A 22,949-nucleotide genomic window follows, 5' to 3' on the forward strand; every position below is an offset into this window, starting at 1 on the left:
GGTGTGCGCAGCAGTGCTCACAGCTCATCGCTGCCCCGTATACACTGGGTGTCTTTCATGCTGAAAGCTGCCCAAATGAGAAAACTGAGAGACTTTGACTTGAAAGACTTTAAACTACAGCTTACCTTCTGTTTTGTAACATTGGGCCTAATTCCGATGTGGTTGGAGATGCTATCACTGCTGCTTCCATGAAAACAATTTCTACGGCATGTGAATTATCCCCAATATGTAAATACCAGAAGAAGAAAAAAACAAAAGTGACCAGCACTTCCTTATCTTGGCACAGAAAATCCCAGAAATCTCCTTCCAAAAAGCGGTACAACTAGTACTAGTTATACTATTTGAGGGTAGACTTTTTAATATACTGTGTTGTGTTGCATCACATTGACTTACATACTGTACGTTTACTACTTAATTATGGACTCTAAAACACGTGGCGTGTAACCAGACACTCCGCCCTTACTTATAAACTGGAATGTGAAATAGAACCATGCTGCTATAAAAAGCTGTTTTTTATAGTACATAATCTACAACCGTCTTTCTGCTATAGGTGAGCCTGTTCTATTTAAGTACACTGGAGGCAAAAGGGTTAACCTTTCTTATATTGTCATTCTGCCAGAGAATTAAACAGGCTTCAGTGTTGGTTCAGAGCCCAAATTGTGCCCCTTTGTTCTGTGAAACAAACTCAGTGCAACTTGTGATTAGTTGTTGCCAGGAACATTAACTGTAGATTAATGCTGCCACGTGAAGCATTAACCCCTTCCTGACAGAGCCAGTTTTTGCGTTCCTGACAGAGCCCTTTTTTTCAAATCTGACATGTCTCACTTAAGTGGGGATAACTTTTTTTTGCTTTTACTTATCCCAGTGATTTTGAGATTGTTTTTTCGTGACACATTGTACTTCAAATTAGTGGTAAATTTGGGTCGATACAGTCTGTGTTTTTTTGTGAAAAATACCAAAATGTCGTGAAAAAATGGAAAATTTAGCAATTTGCAAAATGTTAAATTTTCTGCTTGTGAGACAAATAATCATACCACTCAAAATAGTTAATAACTAACATAGACCATATGTCTACTTTATGTTGACATCATTATTTCAACTTCCTTTTCATTTTTTTGGACACTAGGAGGCTTACAATATGAATAGCAAATTCTCAAATTTTCAAGAAAATTTCAAACACTGATTTTTTTAGGGACCAGTTCAGTTCTGATGTGACTTTGAGGGACTTGTATGTGAGACACCCCCATAAATGATACCATTTCAAAAACTGCACCCCTCACAGTATTCAAAACAGCATTTTGGAAGTTTGTTAACCCTTTAGGTCAGGGCTTGACAAATTTTTTAAAATCTAGGAGCCAGGATGAAATTGTAGGAGCCAGACAAACTAAGGGTGTCCATACACGATGCGATGCGCTACAGCATGCTGCACTTACTTTTTGTACTGTGCGATGCACGGGAGCGCACAACGCCTCACATGGTACAAAAAGTGGGCCCATTTATCATATAATATTTGCAGTTATATCCCCAAAAATGGGTTAGCCTCAAATATTAAGTATCAGGATGGACCACAGCAGCAATCTCAGATTCCTGCTGCGATCCCTCCTATCCTGGCGCCAGCAGCATCTCCCATAGGTTTCTAGGGAATGCAATGCTGCCCAGGTCTCGGGTCTGCCGCATGCCCTCTTGCATGCGGCAGACCCGAGACCTGGGCAGCATTGCATTCCCTATAAACCTATGGGAGATGCTGCTGGCGCCAGGATAGGAGGGATCGCAGCAGGAATCTGAGATTGCTGCTGTGGTCCCTCCTGATACTTAATATTTGAGGCTAACCCATTTAGCACAGGGAACACTAGGATGCAGAAGGCAAAGGGCGACACTAAGATGCAAGAGGGCATCTTAGTGCCGCCCTTTGCCTTCTGCATCCTAGTGTTCCCTGTGCCCCCTTGCGGCTTACTCACCCATGCCCTCTTGTGTACTAGTATTACCCATGTACCTTTAGGTCACCTGTGCCTTATTGTGTTCTACTGTTACCCACACACTTGTGTGCTTTTTGAGCAAGTGTAGTACATGCATCCTATTTATAGCCAATGCCCTGTTGTGTGCCCTAGGGTCGCCTGTGACCCCGTGTGCCCTAGTGTCGCCTGTGACCCCGTGTGCCCAGATCCCGGGCTGGAAGCCGTGTAGCCACCGCTCATCCAGCAGCAAGGAGCACTGCTGGGGGCTGAATGGTGCCCCGGATGAGTGGAGGTGTTCTGGCAGGGGATGGTGGGGGCACTTGCTAAGCTCCCGTATGAGTGTAGCTGCTGCCTACCTTGCTGTACAGGCTCAGGTCCAGGTAGCCGGAGAGCCAGGGGAGTGGCAGCTTTGCAGGGACTTAAGTGTCCGGCGTCTGCTTCAGGTTGGTGCAGGGCAGGAAGGGCACGGGCAGAGGTGAAACGTCTTAGGCAGTGAACAAATTAACAAATTGCTGGCTGTGGTGATTGGTTGGGGTGGCGCTGGGGATTTTTTAATTAATGCGCATTTCCCTCCCAATAAGAGACCCATAATATCTGGCCTGGGCATAGGTTGGCTGAGGCTCACCTTGTAGACAGAGACTTCAGAGTGTACTGTAGAAGGAGAAGCTGGGGGCACAGACACACGTGAAAAGAGAGCCTTACACGCTGCTCTGAGAGTTTAGCAGCGTGTCAGCCAGCAGTAGTAGCCGCATCTCGTCGCGCTGGGGGGAGTGAATGCAGGAGCTTACACGCTGCTCTGTTTAGCAGTGTGTCACTCCGTGCTGCCAGCCGCGTACCGCCCCGCTGACCTATAATGAGAGCGGCTGTCAGCACAGCTGACAGCCGCATCCCGCCCCTTCCGCCGCTCAGCCTATCAGCAACAGTTATGGGGCACACCAATAAAGAGGAAAACGGATGCGCGGTGCCCCGCACAATCACGTAGCAGGAACGCTACACTGCCGGGGGTCAGTCAGCGCTCCACACGCTGCTGCTAGTCTGCCCTCGACTAGATTCTGCTTCCTCCCTGTAAAAAAATCTGTTCGCCAGGAAGCAGAATCTGGTCGCCATGGCGACCTGGCCCCTGGGATTTGTCGAGCCCTGCTTTAGGTGTTTCACAGGAATTAAAACAAAGTGTAGGTGAAATTTCAAATTTTCATTTTTTTTGCAGATTTGCAATTTTAATACATTTTTCTAAGGAACACAGTACATTTTACTAGAGAAATGTGACTAAAAATTGATTCCCCCAATTCTTTTGTTTTCATAAATATCCTATATGTGGCCCTAGTGTGCACGTTGACCAAACCACAGGCTTCATAATAGAAGGAGCACCTACTTGATTTTGGAGCCTCCTTTTTATGAGATTATTTTTTAGGCACCATGTAGGTTTCTAGGCACCATAAGATGCTAAAAGTTAGGAACCCCCCCACAAGTGACCCCATTTTGCAAACTACACCCCTCAGGGAATTCATCTAGGGGTATAGTGTACATTTCAAACCCCCAGGGGTTTCACCAATTGTGGTACAACTGGGCAGTGAAAATGAAAAATTAAATTTTTTTACACAAAAATGCAGTTCTGGCTCAAAATTTTTCATTTTCAGAAGGTATGAAGGAGAAAAAGCACCCCAAAATCTGTGCCCCAATTTCTCCCGAGTACGGCAATGCCTCACATGTGACCAAAAAATACCATTTGGGTGCATGGCAGGACTCAGAAAGGAAGGAGTGATTTTTGGATTTTGCAGCTCAGATTCTGGTGGAATGTTGGTGGGTGCTATGTTGCATTAGCAAGACCCCCCAAGCACCAATACAGTGGAACCCCCCCACAAGTGACCCCATTTTGCAAACTACACCCCTCAGGGAATTCATCTAGGGGTATAGTGTACATTTCAAACCCCCAGGGGTTTCACCAATTTTGATACAACTGGGCAGTGAAAATGAAAAATTAATTTTTTTTTACACAAAAATGCAGTTCTGGCTCAAAATTTTTCATTTTCACAAATAATGTAGGAGACAAAGCACCCCAAAATCTGTGCCCCAATTTCTCCCGAGTATGGCAATGCCTCATATGTGACCAAAAAATACCAGTTGGGTGCATGGCAGGACTCAGAAGGGAAGGAGTGATTTTTGGTGGTGGAATGTTGGTGGGTGCTATGTCGCATTAGCAAGACCCCCAAAGCACCAATACAGTGGAACCCCCCCACAAGTGACCCCATTTTGCAAACTACACCCCTCAGGGAATTCATCTAGGGGTATAGTGTACATTTCAAACCCCCAGGGGTTTCACCAATTTTGATACAACTGGGCAGTGAAAATGAAAAATTACATTTTTTTACACAAAAATGCAGTTCTGGCTCAAAATTTTTCATTTTCAGAAGGTATGAAGGAGAAAAAGCACCCCAAAATCTGTGCCCCAATTTCTCCCGAGTACGGCAATGCCTCACATGTGACCAAAAAATACCATTTGGGCGCATGGCAGGACTCAGAAGGGAAGGAGTGATTTTTGGATTTTGCAGCTCAGATTCTGGTGGAATTTTGGTGGGTGCTATGTCGCATTAGCAAGACCCCCCAAGCACCAATACAGTGGAACCCCCCCACAAGTGACCCCATTTTGCAAACTACACCCCTCAGGGAATTCATCTAGGGGTATAGTGTACATTTCAAACCCCCAGGGGTTTCACCAATTTTGATACAACTGGTGAGTGAAAATGAAAAATTACATTTTTTTACACAAAAATGCAGTTCTGGCTCAAAATTTTTCATTTTCAGAAGGTATGAAGGAGAAAAAGCACCCCAAAATCTGTGCCCCAATTTCTCCCGAGTACGGCAATGCCTCATGTGTGACCAAAAAGTGTCAGGACTCAGAAGGGAAGGAGTGATATTTGGATTTTGCAGCACAAATTCTGGTGGAATGTTGGTGGGTGCTATGTCGCATTAGCAAGACCCCCCAAGCACCAATACAGTGGAACCCCCCCCACAAGTGACCCCATTTTGCAAACTACACCCCTCAGGGAATTCATCTAGGGGTATAGTGTACATTTCAAACCCCCAGGGGTTTCACCAATTTTGATACAACTGGTGAGTGAAAATGAAAAATTACATTTTTTTACACAAAAATGCAGTTCTGGCTCAATTTTTCATTTTCATAAGGTATGAAGGAGAAAAAGCACCCCAAAATCTGTGCCCCAATTTCTCCCGAGTACGGCAATGCCTCATGTGTGACCAAAAAGTGTCAGGACTCAGAAGGGAAGGAGTGATATTTGGATTTTGCAGCACAAATTCTGGTGGAATGTTGGTGGGTGCTATGTCGCATTAGCAAGACCCCCCAAGCACCAATACAGTGGAACCCCCCCCACAAGTGACCCCATTTTGCAAACTACACCCCTCAGGGAATTCATCTAGGGGTATAGTGTACATTTCAAACCCCCAGGGGTTTCACCAATTTTGATACAACTGGGCAGTGAAAATGAAAAATTACATTTTTTTACACAAAAATGCAGTTCTGGCTCAAAATTTTTCATTTTCAGAAGGTATGAAGGAGAAAAAGCACCCCAAAATCTGTGCCCCAATTTCTCCCGAGTACGGCAATGCCTCACATGTGACCAAAAAATACCAGTTGGGTGCATGGCAGGACTCAGAAGGGAAGGAGTGATTTTTGGATTTTGCGGCTCAGATTCTGGTGGAATGAATGGTGGGTGCTATGTGGCATTAGCAAGACCCCCGAAGCACGGTGAAATGATGAACCTAAAAATCCATAGATGTGTGGTATATTTTAAAACACTCCTTTATACATAGGCCGGGTTTGTCGGGGCAAGTGTCACACTGGAAAATAGTTTGCTTTCTTATTCCCTTTTTATAGCAAACTTTGCACCTTTTTTGTGTCCTGCCCTTTTTTCCAGTGGAGGGGATTTCATCAGGAAAATGCTGCCCTGGTACAATACGGGGGCCAGTACTAGAAGTACTGGGGCCCTCTGCCTGCTGGTTCCCAAATACTAGGCCCTTTATGACTTCCTCTTGAAAGTGCATAAATGTCCCCCTCTGGCCGGTAGAACGGAATAGCACGTAAGCGTTATACAGTGCCATCTGGATGATATACACGGCCAGCTTCTTGTACCAGATTTTTGTTTTCCGTAGGGCACTGTACGGCTTCAGTACCTGATCTGAAAGATCCACTCCGCCCATGTACCTATTGTAATCCAGGATACAATTAGGTTTGGAGGTGTGGGTACTGGTACCTCGTACAGGGACGGAGGTGGTACTGTCTCCGTGAATTGTTGTCAGTATAAGGACATCCCTCTTGTCCTTATATTTGACCAACAACATATTTTCGGTGCATATTCCCCTGCTTTCACCCCTTCTCATTACTTGGGCAATGTGCGTTTTTGGGAGGCCTCTTTGGTTCTTGCGCACAGTACCGCAAGCTGCTGTACCTCTTGAACCAAGGGCCTTAAACAGGGGGATGCTGGTGTAAAAGTTATCCACATATAGGTGATAACCTTTATCCAGGAAGGGGTGCACTAAATCCCAGACAATTTTTCCACTAACACCTACGAGGGAGGGGGGGCATTCTGGCGGTTCAATTCTTGAATCCTTCCCTTCATATACCCTAAACCTGTGGGTGTACCCTGAGGTGCTTTCACACAGCTTATACATTTTTATGCCATACCTTGCCCTCTTACTGGGAAGGTACTGGCGGAATTTAACCCTTCCTTTAAAATGTATAAGGGACTCGTCTATGCAAATGAATTTATCTGGGATGTACATCTCTTCAAATTTGGCACTGAAATGATCAATGACCGGCCTGACTTTGAATAGCCGGTCAAAGGTGGGATCATCTCTGGGTGGGCACTGTGCATTATCGTTGTAATGCAAAAATTTAAGGATCGTCTCAAATCGAGCCCGGGGCATGGCCATACGGTAAAATGGGGTGCTGTACAGAACATCTGTACTCCAATATTGCCTAATTTCTGGCTTTTTTACTATGCCCATATGAAACACCAGACCCCAAAACGTCATCATCTCTACTGCATCTACAGGGGTCCACCTAGCAAATGATGACGTGTGGTTTTGAGCAATAAACTGCTGGGCATATAAATTAGTTTGGTCCACAATTAAATTTATAAAATTATCAGAGAAAAATAATTTGAAAAAGTCAATTTCTCTGAGACCTGTGGAATCAAATTGGATTCCTGGCATGGCCAAAAACTCAGGAACCTGGGGCTCAAAATTGTCTGGTGGTGGGGTCCATACGAGATCAATTATTGGGGAGGGGGTCTCAGCTGCTCTACGGGGGCGTCTTTGAGGGGGTCCCTCATTACTAGAGGAGGAAGATGAGGTTAAGATGAATCCTTCAAATTCCCCGCTTGCCTCACTGGCTGTGTCAGAATCAGAGGCAAGCATGGCATATGCCTCCTCCGCTGAATACATTCTTCTGGATGACTGGGATGACATTTGGGATGCCATTTTTATTTTTGTGTTACTGGTAGTGAAATGTTTCAACACGTGTATAGTGTAGGGGGGGTACAAACTTTATTTCAACCCGGGGGGTATGTAGTGTGTAGTGTGTATGTAGTGCAGAAAAAAAAAAAATACTTTATACAGGAATTTGAACCCAAAAAAAAAAAAAATGAAGGGGTTAAAAAGAAAAAGGTCCTGCGCCAAAAATTGAGCACAGATGTTGGTCAGTAACGTCCGTCACTGAACAGCGCTCAAAGGCAACAGGAATTTGATCAAAAAAAAATAAAAATAGATCAACCCTGTGCCGAAAAAGCTGATCAGTGATGTACGTCACTGATCAGCGCACAGTGGCCACAGGACACCCACAAAATCACAGTGTGTGTAAAAAAAAAAATTAAAAAAAGACCCACAGCAGCCTCAAAAAAAAAAAGGTGATCAGTGATGCAACACTGATTACCAGTGAGGGGCAGCAGGTGCACAACCTTTGGTGCAACTGACAGTGCAACTGGCAGCAACTGACAGGTATATATAAAAAAAAAAAAACCTCTGCGCCCCCAAAAAGTTGCTGATCACCTCAGATATAGTGATCAGCACAAAAGGCGGGGGTAGCAGACACAAAATATACACTCTCTGTCACTATCTCTCTCTATCTCTCTCTATCTATCACTATCTATCACTATCTATCACACTGCAGCAGCAGCACTGACAGTTATATGTATAAAAAAAACCTGCACCCCCAAAAAGGGGGGGTAGCAGACACAAAATATACACTCTCTATCACTCTGTCACTATCTCTCTCTATCTCTCTATCTCTCACTATCTATCACTATCTATCACTATGACACTGCAGCAGCAGCACTGACAGTTATATATATAAAAAAAAAAACCTGCACCCCCAAAAAGGGGGGGTAGCAGACACAAATCTCTCTATCTCTCACTATCTATCACTATCTCTCACTATCTATCACTATCTATCACTATGACACTGCAGCAGCAGCAGTGACAGTTATTTATATATAAAAAACCCCTGCACCCCCAAAAAGGGGGGGTAGCAGACACAAAATATAGCTCTCTCTGTCACTATCTCTCTATCACTCTCTATCTCTCTCTCTATCTCTCTATCGCACTGCAGCAGCAGCAGGAAGTCCCAAGAAGTCAGATCCAGGAAGCGTCCAGCACGCTACAAGCAGTGATCAAGTGATCAGGTAAGGTATTTGCAAGGATCAGGTAAGTATTAGCAAGGATCAGGTCAGTATCACGGCAGATAGGCACGGTGACCGCTCTGCACGCTATTCCAGACCGGAATGGCGTCTGCAGCGCAGTCACCGGTAGTTTAAATGTCGCGCCTTGGCTGTGATTGGTCCGTGGGTCCCACGGACCAATCACAGCCTTGGGGGCAGGTGGGGTGAGGGTGGGGTGAGGTGTCATCGTCACCGATGACCCCCTCATGCCCCCTGACGCCCGGCGGTGATTGACACCTGTGTTACCGAGCGTCCGATTGCACAGACTGAACAGCCAATCACAGCGATCGCCGACGGGGGGGCGACATCGCAGCCCCCCCTGGGCATGCAGGGACATGTCTGCTGTCAGGGACAGCAGACATCGTCCCTCTGTCACTGCGTCTCGAGACGCAGTGACAGTTTAAAGTCATGACGTACATTTATGCCATGTGTCGGGAAGTACATCCCGGCCATGACGTAAATGTACGTCAAATGTCGGGAAGGGGTTAAAGTAATCGGTACATGTATCTGTAAAACATACAGAATACCCGCTTATTGGTTTCTGTTGTAGCGATTGCGTAAATGCTTAGAGAATGGTTAAAGGTATTTAAATGTTTTTCATATGATTAAAGTGATGCATAATAATTTCTATGTCCAAATGTGTCCTCATACATCTTTGCAGTCACGGCAAACAGACCCTCTTGGTACGCCATGCCGCATGTGAATCTTCTTCTTTTATTTTTTTAAGGGATCACACAAGGATACTGATTGAATAATTTGAGACCTATATGGCCAGTATATCTGTGTGACTGTGGGCCAGATGTATCAAGCTTGAAAAAGTGATAAAAAAAAAAAAGCGCAGAGAGATAAACAGCCAACCAATCAGCTCCTACCTGTCATTTTTCAAGCGCAGCCTGTAGCATGGTGTGTAGGATTGGCTGGCTGTTTATCATTCTCCGTTTATCATTGTTTGAAGCTTGATACTTCTAGCTCTGTGTGTCTGCACACAAAGTGTTAAAATATAGCATCCACATGTTTTTCTTCCAATACATCAGGGCTCCACAAATACCGGGCGCCAGGCCACCACGATGACCAGATTGTGCTTCCTAGTGACCAGATTTTTTGCAGGGAGGGAGGAATCAGAATCACCCAACTCCCCCTCCTGTCAGGCCAGCCACAGCGTGGTCCACCACCCCCCCCCCTCCATCGGAAAACACTGGCAGTGAGGACCCCATTTTTTAATGAGGTCATGCAGCAGCCAATAAAAATCCCCAGCGCTGCCCCAGCCAATCACTGCAGGCAGCGACTTCTTTAATTTACTGCCTGAGACCTCTGACCTTCCTTCCCTGGCTGCCGTCTGCGTCATCCTGATAGATGCCAGGCACGAGTCCCGACTCCCCGCAGAGACGCCGCTCTCCTTGTGACTGACTACATGACTCAGCAAGGGAGACAGCGGCTAGCTACTTCTCATACAGGGGTCTTTCGGCCCCGCAGCCTCCGCTCTTCGTGGCACAGTGCGCTGAGCCCCCACCGCTTCTTGCTGCTGGACGAGCCCGGCGTCCGGCATGTTGACCCCTGGCATCAAGCTTACAACCCCTGGCATCAAGTATGCAACACATAGAAATGAGCATGTAGGTAAGCGGCACTTATGTGACATATGTACTAAGCATTACAGTGTGTGGTATTATATGTAATGGACATTACAGTGTGGCTTAATGTGTAATGGGCATTCTGGTGTTTGTTAAAATGTGTAATGGGCATTACTGTGTGTGGCATAACATGTAAAGGGCATTATGGCATGTGGAATAACATGTAATGGGTGAGTGACATGTTTAATAGGCATTGTGTTCCCTACACTGTCATCCTGGCTCCTGCAATACATGTTATGTTCTGTTTGGGTATGGGACATAGGGTCGACTATGTCTGAAGGTTGACATGTTGTTTTTCGGGCACACTATTTTCTTCTCCCACCACACCCTAGTGGATGGTAGGGTATGAAATACCACCTATCGGCTCAAACAAAAAGTGAAAAGCCCCATGTTGACCCAATGCATGTCGAGCTTCCTCTTGTCGACTTAGCGACTGTATCCCTTCTGTTCAGCTCAGTAGACAGACTTGGTCACGCGCAATACTCAGCATGTCTGCTCATGCGTCCTAGTCACATTGCGTTTTGACCTGAACACATTTTCAACAAAAAAAGCCCATCTGTAGCAGAGCTGCATGGGACCTGGCTGCTCACTCATGCTCACATCTGTAGCAGAGCTGCATGGGACCTGGCTGCTCACTCATGCTCACATCTGTAGCAGAGCTGCATGGGTCCTGGCTGCTCACTCATGCTCACATCTGTAGCAGAGCTGCATGGGTCCTGGCTGCTCACTCATGCTCACATCTGTAGCAGAGCTGCATGGGACCTGGCTGCTCCCTCATGCTTTGCATCACGCAATGCATGGCATATTGGGACTAGATGTATGAGGACACCTGTGTAAGAACATTGTCTATTACTAGTGTCATTTCATGTACAGACAATAGTTACCCTGGTGGTTGCCCCCCCTGTCAGAGGAGTAACCTTCTTTATTCAGATAAGCAAAAGCTATAACTGGCAGACATGAGAAAATATATTTTGCCTTCACTGTCAGGATGTGTTGTTTAGTAGGAGGGAGTGGCCTTCAGTGACCAAATTCTTAGTGTCATTTCATGTACAGACAATAGTTACCCTGGTGGTTGCCCCCCCCCCCCCCCCCCCCTGTCAGAGGAGTAACCTTCTTTATTCAGATAAGCAAAAGCTATAACTGGCAGACATGAGAAAATATATTTTGCCTTCACTGTCAGGATGTGTTGTTTAGTAGGAGGGAGTGGCCTTCAGTGACCAAATTCTATGTTGATACTGTGGTGAGTGAGCCTGGGTGACCCTGGGGTCGGATGACAGCCTTGCTGCCAGCTCTGTGTGCGTTTCAGTGACATCAGCAGCTCAGGACTGTGCTGTTTCTTCTGTCACTGTTAACAAGAAATGTTATCTGATTACATTCATCGGATTTCACGTTGCTGTTCTCATTCATTTGATGTAAATCACAAGATTCTTATTTTTTATTTGGTTTTGCTCTTTACATTTCTTCATGCCTCCTTTTTTGTCTTTTTTTTTTTTTTTTTTTTTTTTTTTATAATTCTTGCACAATGTCTTACTTCACCTTGCTGTCATGTGGCGAAGTTGGAGTTTCCGTTTTCTGAATGAATACAGGAAGAGCAAAGTGCATCATGGGGGTTTCCTCCTGAAGTCTGACTGATTCTAATATGCAGGGCATGGAGCTTCTAGAGCAGGGGTTCCCAATCTTTTTTGATTCACGGCACCCTAGAGAATCAGTATTTTTTTCACGGCACCCCCAGGTCCAAAAAAATTAATTAGATTAAGTTTATATGCGATTCTTAGGGTCAGTTATGTGGTAAATGGCAGGATTTGCTTCTGTTTGTACACATTCTATGATTGGCAGCCACCAGCACTGGTTTTGCTCCTAAATAATTACCATTAATAATTTGAGTTTGGACCACCAACCCACGGCACCCCTGCATGTGCCCCGAGGCACCCCAGGGAGCCACGGCACACAGTTTGGGAACCACTGTTCTAGAGGGATTTCTGTTTGCACCCACCTGAGATAACAGCAGAAATGCTTGTTCAAGGATGACTGCGTGCCCTAGCAGCATTACTCCAGTTCAGAATTCCCCTATGTTTTGTGAATGGTAACATTGCAGTAACAATAGGAGTCCTTGATCTGTCCCCAAATGGTACGGTACATTTGTCCTGCCATAAGCTGTAACGGACGCCTAAGGCCATCACCTATTCTGCATCACATTTGATCATTGGCAGTCTAGGGACAATTTAAAGTTGAAGCCTGTATCTGCATCCCCTTCCCCCAGCCAGAATGAACTCCCATGCCTTTTTATCACGTCCTCCACCCCATAGATGATGTCAAATACACATAATGCTGTGTACACATTGGGCAATTCCTGTGGCCGCCAATATAGTATTGACCATACACACGGGCCCCCACTCTGTACATGCAGTCGATAACTATATTGTCAGATTGAGCTAAGTGTACAGACGATGGGGGTTTGATAACTACCCACGGCCACACGCATCATTAACTATATTGACTGTCCACATTGGGCGATATATATATATATATATATATATATATATATATATATATATATATATATATATATATATATATATATATATATATATATATATATATATATATATATATGCAATATTGTTAAGATATCAACATTGTCCATATTGTGTGTATATATATATATATATATATATATATATGCAATATTGTTAAGATATCAACATTGTCCATATTGTGGATGATCTAGTACCCAGCGATACGATTTAAATTTATCAATGTGTTTTTATCCATGCTGTCTGGGAAATTACATTTTCCAGCTGCTGACAAGGTACTCTAATGGATGTACTGTGACTGTCATTCCCCCTTTTTAAACAATAAACTTGAATTTTCATAGTGGACTACTGTGATGGTTACTTGGCAGGCAAAATGAAATGCTTGTGGTATTTTGCTCAGCTACATGATGTATGTGGTAATTATGGCTGGTGGTGTGCTGCCAACAGAGGATAACTGACATACTTGTGGCCTTTCAGGCTAAAGTAGAATAAGTGCCAGTAGCTAATGCACAACCCAGTATGTAATACATCAGAATGTTTATGTCAGCAGTCCTCCGGCATCACACTGTCCATCTCCCACCATTTTCTATTTAATGACACTTTTACTAAACCTCAAGGGAATTTCAATATATCCAATTCTCTATAATATCCTTACAGCTACTCAGTTTAGAAATGTTTTTTGAGAAAAGCAGAGGACATAAGACTTGGGGCCAGATGTATCAAGCTTCAAAAGTAATACAATGGAGAGTGATAAAAAACAACCAGCCAATCAGCTGCTGCCTGACATTTTTCAAACCTAGCCTGTAACATGGCAGGTAGGAGCTGATTGGCTGGTCGTTTATCACTCTCAACTATATCAGTTCATGAAGCTTGATACATCAGGCCCTTAGCCTTGTTGTACTCCAACTGACGGAGGTAGTGAGTAGGAGGTAGAATCAGAGAAGCGAACACTGAAAGAGCGATTAGATAGGTAGGATGAGAACCAATCCACATCTGCATGGAGTTGATTAATGATTTTTTTAGTGTGTGGCTAGTGAACGCGGAAAACGAGCCCGTAGCGAGCGCGAAATACACATTAAGTAATTTACATCCCCTCGCGGGGCTCACTGCACTTGCCATGCTTCGGGCTCGTTTTCCACGTCCCCTCGCGGGGTGCGCTACGCTCGCCATGCTACGGACTCGCTACGCTAAAATCATCTCCGCGCCAACGTGGATAGTGGGAGTATGAACAGGTCGGGAAGACGAGTACTGCATCACCTCACGGGGTTCGCAGCGCTCTCCATGATTCGGGCTGACGTGGATAGGAACACAGTCACACCTGTCATGTCAGGCAGATTAAAAATGGTCAATAGTTCCCACACAATGTAATAAGCGCTAATTGTGTAACGCTGACTGACTACGCTAACTGCGTATGCTCTGGTTAGGTGCGAACATACATACAGTCTCCCACGCTGGCTGCGATGCTGACATGGACACTACGCTGACTGCGTAAGTGCTGCCGTGAAACTGCACAAGAATCAAAATGTATTTTTGTATATTTCCTTCAAATGTGTTCTCCCCATAAGTAGCCATGTGGGGGAGGTTTTTTTTCACAATAATAAAGTGTTTTATTTCCTGACCTTATATTGACTTAAACTTGAGATTTGAATGCTAAGCAGCTCCCAGATGTTGCCCTAACTTTCTGGCACCACAGAGTATTTCTGACGCCACCTTGCACTGTGATAGGACATGCCCCCCTGCCACCCCGACACTGTCCTTGCAGTCCTGAAGTTCGTCACCTGATACCTGGCACTCTTGCCAATTAGACCTTGTTGACTTTGGGCAAAGCACCAGATTGGAATATCATGTGACACGGACGTCGGCGTAGCTCGGCTGTGACAGTCAGATGATCATCTCATTGGGCGGTCCGTTCAGAATTGGCATCCGCCAGCAACAAGTTTTATTTGGAGAAAGTGCAGACTCCAAGTCCACAAGTAGCGGGCAGCAGAGCATCTCTTGCCGGGCAGAACGCTCGAAAATATAAGCCTGGGGAGAACACTGCTTTGTAAATCTGTTTATTTATACAGTAGCGGTTGCCATATTGCAGGCTGAGGTTTGCTAAAGTCCTTTTAAGTGGGCTAAATACACAATTAAGCGCTAGATTCCAAAGTGTTTAATAGTATTCAATGTTTTGACAATAAAAACAATCCTTGTATACCTATTCTACAGTTTTCTTTTACTAAAGTCTTCGACAACTACCATTTCTAATAGATCTTCAGGCATCAATGAAATAACATGGTATCATGCTTGCCAACATTACTTCCTCGCTGTGCTGATGCCTTCAGTTCCATTTCTGGCCTGGAGTTCTATCTGCTTGGCATTTGTACACTACCTCCTGTGGGCCAAAGACACTGGTACTTGCAGTTTAATTGGTTTCTGAAATGGCATTTCTGTGTTTGACATTTGTGCTTATCCCGGTCTAATATGCATGAATAAAACACTCTGATTATCCTATACTACAACGTGTTTGCAGCTATGTATTTTAGTAAATACAAGGGTAAAGGGGAAGCTGTGTTTTACGCTACTACTTTATAGCGTATGTCTAATTTGAATCAGCTTTGAAACTTAAGAGGGTCTTCCACATTAGTTGAAAAGGAATACCAGGGAAACCCTGGCATGCTAGCGCTGCTTCTCCTAATTCTTTCAGTGCAGACCAGGGGGGTGTATCCAATTAATGTTGAAACTGCTGTCTTGGATAAAAGACAGCAGTTTTCGGCATGAATAGGTTGGAGGGGTTCCGACCTATTCAGTGCTGGCTGTTTTTATTTTATTTTTTTCCGGCATGTCTGAATGTTCTGACCTGCTGAAAACCAGGTGGATTGATGGAATATTCGCTAATTCACCTGCTTTTGCCGGAAACACAGCCAAAACGGAAAGGGTTTGGCCATGTTTCTGGCAATCTCAATCCGACGTGAAAAGATGTCTGAATGCGGCAGGGAGGTCGGCGCCGAGTGAGGAGCAGCATCTTACACGGCGTCGTCCTCCTGTACCCTCCTGCAGCACTCACCTGTCCCGCAGGCTGGGTGAGAGCAGCTCGCCCGGCCCTGTCCCAGCTCACGCCGCCTCCCGGGCAAACGTGCTGCCTTCCGCCGCTGCACTTACTCGGTCCCTTCGACGGCCGGATGAGCATCAATCAGCGGCCAAATCCGACATCTGGATTTAGCCGCTGCATTGAAAATGGATACCGGGTCCATTCGTCAAAAAAAAAAAATTCAGAATGGATCCGGCATCAATTGAAGAGACCTTGAAGGTGTGCGTGTGAATTGTGACAGGAAGCCGATTTTAATAAAAATTCTGTTTGAAATTGTCCAAGAAATGTACTAAAGGTGCCCACACACGCACCGATCCTGGCGATGCTATGCGATGGGGTGCGCGCTCCCGCGGCACCTCATCGCACAGTACAAAAAGTATGTGCTGCACATACTTTTTGTACTAGATTTTTATCGCATCGCATGCACAAGGCATACGATGCGATGCGTGCTAGTTAAGCACAGAACGCACGCCGGGATCGATGCGTCTGTGGGCACCTTAAGTTGTGTTACATCACAGATTTAACAGTCCAAGAGCTGTAAACAGTAGAATTGTTTCTTATTATAACTTTTTTTTTTTTGAGCAGGGGTTTTGTCCTTTTTAATAATCAGGAATGTGTTCTTCTGCAGGCAGGATCCTGTTTTGTTGCACTTGTGTTTCTGAAGGTTCAGTATCTGATACTGGTGGAATTGTTCCTGACTGCTTGTTACTAAAAATAGGTTAAGGACAAAGGCTTGCCCTCTCCTATCTGACCTTCCCAATCCTTTTAATAGCGGTGCGGTTTGTACATTATGACAGGTCTCATGTATGAGCAGACTATATTTTACATGGGATTACTGGAAGTAATGAGGAGATGATAGGCAGCTGGTGGAACAAAAGCTGTAGTTACCAGCCAATTAGCATAAGGCTTTTCAGAGCACTTCCGGTAGTAGTGGAGTTACTCGCTGGAAGAAAGTTCTGTCTTCTGAAGCACATACGTGATGTAATACTCCCTGTAGAGGGCCTCCTGTATAATTAGCAAATATTACTTTCTTGCCTCCTTCACATTAATTTGTTTCCTGTTATTGCCCTCTGACCAGTACTTGCATAGGGATTGTGTAGTAATGCCTCTCCCTCCCTCCCTCCCTTCCTCCCTCCCTCCCTCCCTCCCACCACCTTATTGCAGAGCCAGGAAGTCCTCAGAATAAATCTTTTCTTTGAATCTGTAAATTTTTTAGTTGAATGCTCTTACAAGAATGCAAATTGCTATGTAGTCGTGATCTAATATTCCACCTATTTTCTTTTAATGGGAATCCCCTTCAAGCTATCAAAGATGAATGGCAGGAATTTTTCTTTAAAAATGTATAATTTTATCAGGACTGGTTCTCCATAGTAATTCTCTTTTAGATCTTCTTGCCTGTACACCTCCTAAATTGCAGTTTACTAATTGTCAGTGAGCCCTCTTCCACTGATCCTGCGTGTTACATCAGCGCTGAGGTGATGAATTCTTTCCGCATCAGCTCATACGTGACAAAGATGTTTGAGCTGCCTATGTTCTCTCTTCCTGTAAGGGGACTCCTCTGAGCAAATGCATGTCAGTGTATTCCAGTCTGCTTTATGGCAGAACAGTGGCTCATGTACTAATGATTTATTACTACTTCGTTTCTAGTCAACAAAACAAAGATTGGCTGCTTTATTAATTATGACCTTTGCAGGGTTGTTAATATGGGTTGTAATGCCCAGGGACCAGTGTGACCTGGTCCCTCAAAAAATAACCCGGGTCATCGTTACATGGGTAGCTAGCAGTATTGTCCACTGAAGCGACCCAGGTTAAGTCCCACAGAAAGCTGGCTCAGACTCCTGGAGATTATATAAACTCATAGCCACGGCACAGGAGTTGACACTGGACCCATATGCCGTGTAAACGGCTCCATCCCAGGAATTACACCCCTTTTCCACTAGCAGAAATAACCCCAGTCATTTCTTCTAGTGGAAATGCTCCCATGTCAAATAACCTGGATTGGATTCCCTTGCAATCCAACCCAGGTAATTACCAGGGTTAAACCCAGAATGCTACCGGGTCAAGGGGTAGTGGAAACTCTTCCAACCTGGTATATTTGAAAAACAGAGCTGATTGGAGCTACTGGGGTATTTTTTCCTTAATCAGGAAATGTTTTCTTTAATGGTGGCCTTGTTTTGTGACCTCTCCCTGGGTAAAGCCCTTTAAAAAGGCATTTTCTTATGTGATCTTTAGGAAAAACAGGTGTGAAGTGCAAACTGGACTGATCTGGCAATTTAACTGGTAGTACTGCTGTGGAAATGTCTTAAACCCAGGATCAACCTGGCATTGACCCGGGGACAAATTTACCGGGTCTGACCCAGGTTACTAGTGGGAAAAGGGGTATGAATGGGTCTGATGGTGTTTCAAATGTGCATCAGATCCGAGTTGCAGGTGGTATGACCCTGGAACAGGGGTAGCATGCAATCCAGCACATGTGAAAGGACCGCATGTGATGTTTTGGGGTATGTGGACTCCTGATTGTCTGTCTCTAGTCGACAGTCATAAAGTTGACCACTATTGGTCGACATTACTTTTTTTTTATTTTTGTACAAAATTTTGGGCTGACGTGCTGACAGGCGGTATTTCATACCCTACCAACCACTACGGCATGGTGGGAGAATTTAATAGTGTGCCGAGTGCATTGAGGCTCCGAACCTGAAGCATGGCGAGCTTACGTGGTACACTTAGGCGGTGTCCATGCCGACCTAATGTTGACAGTCACAAAAAAACCCATTGAAAACTCATTTCATCCTTTGGACCCTGTTGACCTTTTCACTTTTGACAATTAGTGGTCGACCATATGACTGTAGATCTAGACATTATAGATCTAAAATACCATAACCTAATTTTGTCAGCTTCTACGTACTGCATTGTTTCCTAGGTGACCATCTTGTGTTTCTATGCACCGACTAGAATGGAAAATTATCATGTTTAGTGTTATAAGCTGCCCCCCCCCCCCCAAAAAAAAAAAAAAAAAAGTATGTAGAGAATCTTCCCTTTTTTATATAAAGTAATTATAAAACTTACAGATTAGGGACATGACAGGTTTACAAATACAGTGTATGGACTTTGTACACTCTGCTTGATAGAATGTAGACCACACACGTGACAGTTAAAGAGTTGGTACACACAGGAAACTTGGTTGCGCAGTTTAAGTTCTTGTATGGTCTCTACAAAACTGATGCCCATTTGCTTTTCAAAACCTTAATGGTTGTTCTAATCTTAGTAGTTCTGTTCATAACCATGATAAGCCTAGATGGCTTTTGTAAAATGAAATGCCTTTTTCGTCAGAGTTGTCAAGCTATGTGACATCTGACTCATGGAAACACTGTATCACTAGAACAGACACTGTCTTGGAAACTTCTGTGATGTTCAGTTAATCTGGAGGACCTGGCTAATACAATTTGTGAGATCAAAGGGCATGTTGGTTCTAGATCTGTCTCCATTACAATTGCATTCTTAAATATGCCTGGAAACTGTTAATTATTATACGGTTTATTTACGGAACATGTTTGTTCATAATTTTTTTATTTATTTATATTTTTTTAAATAATAGGAATTAATTTGATTTAGATGTAAGAGAGGCACATTTCCATTGCAAAGTGGAAACGCTGCCAATTTGCCCCATCACAGTGCAGTCTCACCTGGAACAGTACCAGAAGTTAAGGCCCATACACACTAGAAGATTTTCATTTCAAAAGACTTTGGCAAATTCTTTGATAGATATATTTTTCACCAAAGTAGTGCGTACACACTGAGCTATTTTCCCAAAGAGCAAAATATTTTCAGGAGGCGAAAGACTTTGCTGAAAATCTTTCATTAAAAGGCGATTTACATAATGGGCTGGGTTTGAATTCGAAAGGCGGGAGCAGAGGCCATTATATTTAGTGCATCTCTGTTCTTGGGGCCTGATTTAGAACTAATGTAAACCCCACCCTATGCTGCTAGCTAGGGCTTTCTTGATCTTTGCCAGGGGTTACATGCTCTTTGCAAGGGGTTTCATGCTCTTTGCCAGGGGAAGTTACTCTGTGCACTGCACTCCGTGGTAAAGGAGACAGCCAGGGAATAGCGGTGGGAAACCCAGATGTCTCAGAACAAGTCTATCTGTCCGTGGCACGGCTACTTGAAATGATGTGCCGGCTCGTGACTCACAAGCTAATCGAAGCTCGCGGCGTGGCATCGCCTGATTGGTTGCCTGGCCGCTAGTCCGATTGGCTCAGGAGTCGCGAACCGGCAGGTCATTTGAAACAGCCGTGCCACAGATGGATGGACCTGCTCTGAGACAGCCGGGTATATATTACTAGCTAATAAATTGAGTAAATAATCATTGGTGGGTAGTGGTGCCAGTGATATATACATTGCTGGCACGTGCCAGCAATCTATATATTACTGGCTTATGATACACATTGGTGCCCAGTGGTGCCAGTAATATATACATTGCTGGCACATGCCAGCAATGTATATATTACTGGTTTAAGGATCTCATTGGTGCCCAGTGGTGCCAGTAATATATACATTGCTGGCAAATAGGTGTGGCCTATACTAAGGTCACTTCCTCAGGGGGGGGTTTTCTTATGTCCTATTGGTGCTCCTCTTGTAATAGATCAATAGGGATCAGCTATACTACATCTACAGTAACTCGCCCTATCAACTTCTCCATAGATCAGATCATATGGGATACAGTCACTAGGTCGACATGACTGAAGGTCGACATGGGGTTAGGTTGACATTGGGAAGGTCAACAGTCCAAAGGTCGACATGGGGTATTTTCAGTGTTTTTTTTTTTATTTTAAAGCCGACTTCTACCAACAGGCGGTATGTCATGCCCTACCATCCACTAGGGTGTGGTGGAAGAATAAAATAGTGAGGCACTTTTTTAGTGTCCATGTTTACTCTGTCGATATTCGGGTAAAAAAAAGTGAAAAACCCCATGTCGACCTTTTGACTGTCCACCTTTTTCGTGTCAACATAATGCTTGTGTTGTACTAATGCTTGTGTTGACCTAATGACCCTGTCAACCTAGTTGTTGTCTATCCAATGATCCATACCCAATCATATTGGTCCCTCCCTTTATTAAGGTGACTTTGTGTCACCAATACTGCATATATAATATTATTATTATTATTATTATTATTATTATTATTATTATTATTATTATAAAAAAAAAATCTTTTTTCTTTGTTAGAACTGTTTTGCCCATTGCTAAAGCGTGGCTCTATAACTGTGCTTATAATATGTTCCCAAAAACCATTGTATAATACCAGTCACTTGAAGTGCTCCAGTTCCTTTCAGCTTGTAGAACTGTGAGGTTCTCATGTCTGAAAGCTCATGTAGTTTTCCATATACTGCTGCCTGAAATGGGGTTAATTGAAAGCTTTTATACTTAGAGGACTTCAGTGCAATTCTATCCATGGTGATAGTATTTGTTGTGACATCCTATCTTATACAGTTCATGTTACTACTCCAAATATTTTATTCAACCTGCCAAAGTGTTCCCATCCCTTGTTTATCCACTGTATGAAGTATTTAGGGAGGAGTCTGTGTTGAATGACTTATCCTGTTTTCACCCATAGATGCTGCAGGACTGTCCCAAGGCACGCAGGGAAGTAGAGCTGCATTGGAGGGCGTCTCAGTGTGCACACATAGTAAAGATAATTGATGTATATGAGAATCTCTACCAGTCTCGGAAATGCCTGCTCATTATTATGGAATGGTGAGTATGAATCTGGTTGGTTTGCGGCTTACAATATACACTTTCCTCTCCAATATATATATATATATTTTTTTTTAGTTGTGGCGGCTAGCTTGACTCTTATTTTCTGTATTTTATGTAATGTCTTTTTTTTAATGCTTTTAATTTTGGAAAAATGTCTGTTAAAACTGTGATTGGGGGCTCCCACCATGTAGGAGTATGAAGACAAAGAACTGTGTTGTTCAGAGATGTATCACTTTGGCTGTGCAATGCAGCAGATGCCCGATATATCTAAAGCCTGTACAGCCGCCAGAGATTGACAGCTCAGTGGGCGGGTGCATGTATGGAGACCTCGCTGCTCCTATCGGTCTGTAGATATATCTGCAGATCAGATCTACTAGTGTGTACCCAGCTATAGTCTCAATGCAATGAGCTTAGGGCGCAAGAGGAGACTGATCTGATCAATTTGATATACCACATGTATATCTGAATCTGTACATGAAGCCCCCACTGCAGCCGGAGATCTGGCCACAGGACTGCAGGGGTATATGTATTGGATGCTGGGGTATGGAAGCCTAAATCCCGACGCCCCAACGATAGAGTGTGGCTCAGAGCTGCGGCAGGGTCTGGAATGTTCGGCTCCCAGTGCAGCGAGGAAGCATGTTCAAGGACCATGACTGTAAGGTCTCCATCCAGAACAACAGGGTGGCAGGGTTGAATAGCCACACACTGAGAGATGGGAAGCCAGCCCCTGCATCTGGCTGCTGAGATATGCAGGAGCAGAAGCAGTCGAGGATGTGTCCTATGTCTGCAGTGCCCATTAAGCTCTTTGTTAATCCCTACACTACCCAGGATGCAGTGAGGGAGTCACTGGAGCCTACCGGACTGCAGGGCTAGGGGCGTGTCCAGTGCTGGGCACCGTGTAACAAAATAGAAGCAAATACTTTACTTTAAATATTTATTATTTAAAATGTATATTCAGCACCAGAAGAGATATTTTTTTGTAAGGTAGTACAGATGTATTACTGCCCCTTTGAGTAAAAGATTTACTGACCCATAATTCAGCAGACGTCTCAACAGACCAATGTGATATCTACAATAAATTATAGCTGGTATAGCGGAACTGTCCTTTACTAACCTCTTAATTCTGTCTTCCAGTCTTGATGGTGGAGAGCTCTTCAGTCGCATTCAAGACCGAGGTGACCAAGCCTTTACTGAGCGTGGTAGGTCTATTTATTAATTTTTTTCCCCTAATGATCTGGTTTGCAGATCATATAGATATATAGATATAGGAGGGGTT

At 44.2% G+C, this 22,949-nt stretch overlaps 1 protein-coding gene across 2 annotated transcripts in view; it reads left to right on the top strand.

The window, feature by feature from the left end:
• MAPKAPK2 (MAPK activated protein kinase 2) overlaps positions 1 to 22,949 on the top strand; it is a 55,958-nt gene that overhangs the window by 14,612 nt on the left and 18,397 nt on the right. For both annotated transcript variants that reach the window (XR_014470374.1, XM_083173048.1), the window contains exons 2-3: positions 21,531 to 21,670; positions 22,808 to 22,872. Coding sequence is in view for 1 of the 2 variants with exons in the window: in XM_083173048.1 (XP_083029174.1) it covers positions 21,531 to 21,670; positions 22,808 to 22,872 (205 nt within the window). In the remaining variant the exon portion in view is untranslated. The remainder of the gene's footprint in view (positions 1 to 21,530; positions 21,671 to 22,807; positions 22,873 to 22,949) is intronic.

Source organism: Crinia signifera, chromosome 2 (assembly GCF_055691185.1).
Source record: "Crinia signifera chromosome 2, ASM5569118v1, whole genome shotgun sequence".
In the NCBI taxonomy this organism is placed as follows: Eukaryota; Metazoa; Chordata; class Amphibia; order Anura; family Myobatrachidae; genus Crinia; species Crinia signifera.